The sequence below is a fragment of the Lolium rigidum genome, chromosome 2 (genome assembly GCF_022539505.1).
Source record: "Lolium rigidum isolate FL_2022 chromosome 2, APGP_CSIRO_Lrig_0.1, whole genome shotgun sequence".
NCBI lineage: Eukaryota > Viridiplantae > Streptophyta > Magnoliopsida > Poales > Poaceae > Lolium > Lolium rigidum.
The window spans coordinates 219,268,559-219,274,503 of NC_061509.1; the positions used below are offsets into that span (position 1 = coordinate 219,268,559).

Consider the following 5,945-nt stretch of genomic DNA (forward strand, 5'->3'; position numbering starts at 1 on the left):
TTTTCAACGCCTACTGAAGGTATAGCTAGGGCATCGGTTCTTGGAGGCCGACGATGTGAACTGGGTGCATCGTGCACTTCATTATGAAAAGTTTCAAAAAATGCAATTTCAAAGTTTTAGATTTTTTTTTTTAAAAAAAATACACGCATGTATATCTTATGTTGACACTTGTGCAGATTTTGGTATAAACAACGACCATGTGTGATCTACATATAAATGTGAAAATGGGATTTTCTATTTTTATGAATAGTACACAACAAATCATTATAGTGTCAATTGGATATTTTACCATTTTCGTGTAGGTCACATATAATCGTATTTTTTTAGTGAAAACTTACATAAGTATCAACATAATATGCACATGAAAATTTTATTTAATTTTTTAAAGATTTTCAAATAGCCTTTTCTAATATTAAAAAAACGGGTACAGGTGCATCCAGGTTCATCCTTGTATTTTCCATCGGTTCTTCAGTTTCTATTGCAACTGCTATCGTGAAAAAAAACATTTTGATCACTTTTTTTTGCGAAATTCTACCGATCTATTAACAAATCATCAACAACAGTACAAACAGACCCAAAAGTAACAAAAATTACATGTAGGTCTTTCGACCACCTAGCGACGACTACAAACACTGAGGCGAGCCGCCGTCCTCGCCCCTCCATCACCTGAGCCGGGCAAAGCTTGTCGTAGTAGAATTTATTGTAGTAAACAAACGGGAAATCGTCGTGTTAAGACCCCAAAGGACTAGTGCACCAGAGAAGCAACCGTCGCCAAATATGATAACCGTAGATCGGAAGAGACTGACCTGAAACCACGCCAACAAACACCAAAACCGATCGGATCCCGGAAGATCCGCCGGGCATATGACTCCACGTGTCCTCCGACGATGCTAGATGCACAAGCAGAGCGATGATAGGGCATGGAGGACCTTGTCGTAGTACATCAACATTTTGATCACTTGCCTCTAGCTTCTTCTGAATTTTAAGTTTTATAAGAACGATGTAGGGGAAAAGCTTCTTATATATCAGTATGCTAAGAGCATCTCCAGTCGCGTCCCCCAAACCGTCCCCCAAAGCGATTTGGGACGCGCCGGACAAAAAAAGCGTTCCAGCCGCGTCCCCCAAAGCCCTTTTTTGTCCGGCGCGCCCCGATACGGTGTCCGGCGCCCCGAGCCCGTCCCCGTCCCACAGGGGACGCACCGGGGACGCCGGACACAACGAAAGCGAGGCGGGCTCCCACATGTCGGCGACTATTTGCATAAACCGTTGGTTCGCGCCTCTTTTCTCGTCGCTCCTTCCTTCCCGCGCCTCCCACCCCACCGCCGCCGCTGGATTTCCCGGCCGTTTGGGCGTCCGATCTGTGCTGCGAGTCGGCACCGTTGTCGCGGCCGGGGCTCCCGCCGGTCGTGCCGCCGCCGCCGCGTCGCCGGCGCCTCCCGGAACGCGCCGTCAAATCCGCCCCACCTCCGCGCACGGAAGGTGCTCGACGACTTGCCGGGTAGGCGCGATTGGTCGCTGTTTGTTGCGTCGTCCGCCTCGGCGCAATTTTAACCATTGATTTTGCTTTAGCCATGGACGGCGACGATGAGATGGTTGCCCTGCGCTGGCGGAGGACGAGCAAGCGTTCGACGATGACCTGCGGGAGCATTTGCCGATCATCGCGTCCCTCCAGGACATGCTTGACGCCGAGGCGGAGAAGAGGAAGAGGCCGCGACGCGGAGGATCAAGGCCGGGAAGAAGGAAGTCGAAGCCCGGCGAGAGGATGGAGGGGCATGCCATGCTGCACAACGACTACTTCGCCGACGGGGCAACACATGCCGACAATTTTCGGCGCCGGTACGGGATGAGCAAGGGCCTGTTCATGAATATCCTCCACGGCGTTCGAGAGTTCGACCCCTACTTCAAGCTCAAGCTCGACGCCGTAGGCGTTCTCGGGTTCTCATCCATTCAGAAGTGCACCGCCGCCATGAGGATGCTTGCATACGGAGCACCTGCCGATACACTGGACGACTACCTTCGCATGAGTGAGTCTACTGCCATTGAGTGCATGTACAAGTTTTGCCGAGCTGTGGTGGGAAAGTTTGGCAAATACTACTTGAGAGGGCCAAGCGAGGAAGAGAGTGCAAGGATCATGGCACAAAATGCTGCCAGAGGATTTCCTGAAATGCTTGGAAGCATCGATTGCATGCACTGGGCATGGAAGAACTGCCCGTTTGCTTGGCAAGGTATATACAAAGGGCGTCATGGATATTGCAGTGTGGTGCTTGAAGGCTGTGGCAGATTATGACCTGTGGATTTGGCATTCTTTCTTTGGCATGGCGGGATCACACAATGACATCAACGTGTTGCGGCGGTCTCCGGTGTTCGACGAGACTAGTGGAAGGGCATGCTCCACCATGCAACTATGAGATCAATGGCCACCAATATACCAAAGGCTATTATCTAGCCGATGGTATATATCCAAAATGGGCCACTTTTGTCAAAACAATCTCGAATCCATTAGGTCTGAAGAATTCTCACTTTGCTACACGACGGGAGGCTTGCGGGAAGGATGTCGAGCGGGCATTTGGTGTGCTTCAAGCACAATTTGCCATTGTCCGGTACCACTGCTCTAAGCTGGTCTCACGACCAAATGTGGGAGGTGATGCGGGCTTGTGTGATCATGCACAACATGATCATCGAGGATGACCGCAAGAATCATGTTAGGTCACATGTTGGTCCCTATGAGTGTCAAGGACCTCTCGCGGAGGTTGATCATGAGGTGCCTGCAGATTTTGCTGATTTTGTGGTCATGCACGCGAGAGATCCGTGACAGCAATGTGCATGAGCAACTTCAAGCTGATCTCGTTGAGCATTTGTGGAGGATCAAAGGAAATACCGTGGCACCTTGATGTATCATCTAGCCCTTTTTATTATATTTGATTACTTGTTTTATTGTTTGTTGTAATTTAATTTGAAAACAATCCTCGAAAACATTTTTTTCATATGCTACATTTGATATAAATGGTTTATGTGTTAAACAAATTATTTTAAATGTTTGGGGGCGGCGTTTGGGGGACGCGGCTGGGGAGCGACGTCCCCCAAACGCGGCACGAACAAAACACGTCCCCCAAACGCTCAATCCGGCGCGCTTTGGGGGACGGTTTGGGGGACGCGACTGGAGATGCTCTAACGACTGTGGGTGTTGGGCGGTCGGGCGTTGGGTAGTTTGCTTGAGCACGCTGAATCGCAACCAACATTTAGAACGCACGAGGGGCAGTTCCACCAGAAAACATCGTTATGTCAACCAATTCTTCCCGTTTAAGTTAAGGCCCTCTCACCCCTGGTTTGGTCAGTGTAAAGCAATTGTGGTCTGTGATGATTAAAGAGCGGCAGCCTCTACTCTGAATACAAAGAAAAATGGACGGATTGAACTGAAGCAGCAAGTTGGATACATTTAGTACTACCTTTTGCTAATTCCAGGTTGTCTGGAATTAAGTTAGTTTCAGATCAACTCGTGATCCGTGTATATGAGAATTAACATGGATGCGTAATTGCAAATGCATGTGTAATTGTATATCCTTTGCCCTAGTTGCACGTGAATTACACATGAAACCAGGTGACCAAGAATTAAGCTAATTCTAGGTTGACCAGGAATTAGCCGCGTCCTTAGTACTATTCTGAAGTTTCGTTGTTACTTCACTGATAGGGTTTAGAATATGAGGAGAAAAGATAACAGCCATACAGAAGTTAATCAAATATAAAATTTAGAGGAAAAGGGTATAGCCGTGGTTCCATTTCTGAAATCAGTCAAATAATTAGTAAGCAATGAAGAGTGGTAGACAATTAAAGTGAAAGCTGTAAAATAGGCGCCAACTTCTTGAAAAGAAGCAAGAAAGCTTCCACAAACTCTTTTACTCTACATGTACATCAGTACATGGTACTCTACTGACCACGCACGCCAAAAGATGAACAAAAAACCCAAATAGCACCGTAGTACCTATTATTACGAGAGAGAAAGAAGAGTTAGGGAAAAAAGCAGAGCAGCAAGAAAACCATGTACACTACTAGCAAAGCAGAGGGAGCCATCATCTCCATGCATCTCGGCAAAGTCGCAGGGCGAGCTGCCAGCTGCGACGACCATCTACTCTTGCGTTCAGGCGTTGGCGGCGAGCTTGGCGGAGGCCGGCAGCGGGCTGCGCAGGGGCGTGCGCGGCGTCGGCGGCGCCCCGAGCCGGCGGCCCTCGGCGTCGTAGTAGATGGCCCCGGAGAACTCGAGCGGCTGGCAGCGCTCCCCCATGAGGATCTCCTTCCGCCACACCCCGTCCCCCGCCGCCGACGCCTCGAAGCTCCACTCCTCCGACGAGTCCGCCCCCGTCGCCGTCTTCCTCCCTCTCTTGGACCACGACAGCGCCTTCCTCGTGAGCGGCACGACGGCGCGCGACGTGGAGGGGAGGGAGAAGGAGCCGGCCAGCCGGCGCTCCTGCATCCGCCGCGCCGCCCGGGACAGCCGCCGCGCGCACCTGCCCATCAGCGCCGCCACCGCCTGCGCCAGGCTGACGCCCATGCTCGCGTCGCGTGCTCCTTCGGTTCTTGCTTTTGGTGCTCCGTGCTTGGAACCGGAACTGCAAGGCTTGCTGGCTATGGTTTCGAGCTGCGGTTCTGCGTCGCCATTTCGCGGGTATTTGTAGGGTGGGAGACCGAGGTGAAAGTCTAACAAGCCGGCCGGTCGGGACCCGGGACGGCTTGATTAGTTAATGAACTGAAGAGTTAATCATCACACTACTAGTAGGAAGACCCACTGATCTGAGCATCATTAGGTCGCTTTGATTTGGTTTTTTGTGAGTAGTGGTTCGCCAGAGAAGACCGTCGGTCTAGCCTAGTAGCTAGAATACTTACACGTGAGGTACTTACTCACTTGCCGAGGAAATAGCACATAACACCAGTTGTTGGTGAAAGTTTTGCACAAAACCATATGTTGCAGTTTGTTTTGCACAGAACACCAGATTCCTTGGTAATCTTTGCAAAAAACACATAATACTTAATTAGCCTCTATTGATAGAGCAATTAGATGACCGGGCCCAGTAGTAGGAATCCCAGTGCCGGCGCCGGGGATGGGGGAGATGGAGGAGTACGAGACAGGCTGAGAAAGAGGTGACGACCCTCGCATCCACGCCACCGACCAGAAGCCAGCACACCGCAAGCAGGCACACGCCACCCGACCCTCGCCGCTGCGCCCAACGCTAGCGCGTCGCCGCCGCTCAAGGTCAGCCGCCACCACCCGAGTGAGGAGAGAAAGGGGCCCCGCCACCGTCGACGCTGACCGGGCTTTGCCCACCAGCGCGGCCCGACGGCGGTGAGGAGGGGAAGGGAGGAGGTGGGGGGAGCGAGTGGCGGCGGTAGGGTTTCCCCCTGGTCGCTCGCGGGAGCGACATGGGAGGGGTCCGGTCGCAAGGGTCCCACACCTCTTGCCTCGGCCATGTGAATTTCGTTATGGGGCTGTGCAGTTTGATGAAACAAAGTGTGAACATCAGTCAATTTAATTTGGTATCAGACTAGTAGGAAATGAGCTCATTTTTGGATGAATTTTTTGTGAATTGTAGTTGAATTCCTCGCCTACAGCTACAACGCCTCCACCTCCCCCACCCGCACCACCACCGCGAGCTCCATTTGCACCACCTCGCCAAGCTCCAGCTACAACACGTCAGCATGCTCCAGCAGCAGCACATCAACATGCTCCAGCAGCAGCACCTCGACATGCTCTAGCTGCAACACAACCTCGACATGCTCAAGCTGATGCACAATCTCGACATGCCCAAGCTGCTGCACAACCTCGACATGCTCAAGATGCACCAAGGCAGAAGCTCCCTTCTATGCGTGGACGATGACATATGCATTACACTGAGTCTCGACTATATGGTTACTTCACATCAATTAATAGCCAAGGTCAGAAGCAGAAGGAAGAA

At 51.3% G+C, this 5,945-nt stretch overlaps 1 protein-coding gene across 1 annotated transcript; it reads right to left on the reverse strand.

Annotated features, from left to right (window-relative positions):
• Positions 1-3,831: 3,831 nt before the first annotated feature.
• LOC124688157 lies at positions 3,832-4,613 on the reverse strand. The gene has a single exon (XM_047221873.1). The coding sequence runs from the start codon at positions 4,544-4,546 to the stop codon at positions 4,136-4,138; it is 411 nt and encodes a 136-aa protein (XP_047077829.1). The 5' UTR covers positions 4,547-4,613; the 3' UTR covers positions 3,832-4,135.
• Between the last annotated feature and the right edge of the window lie 1,332 nt (positions 4,614-5,945).

Coding starts and splice junctions, on each gene's coding strand:
- LOC124688157 (XM_047221873.1), bottom strand. CDS start 4,546: ATGGGCGTCAGCCTGGCGCAGGCGGTGGCGGCGCTGATGGGCAGGTGC.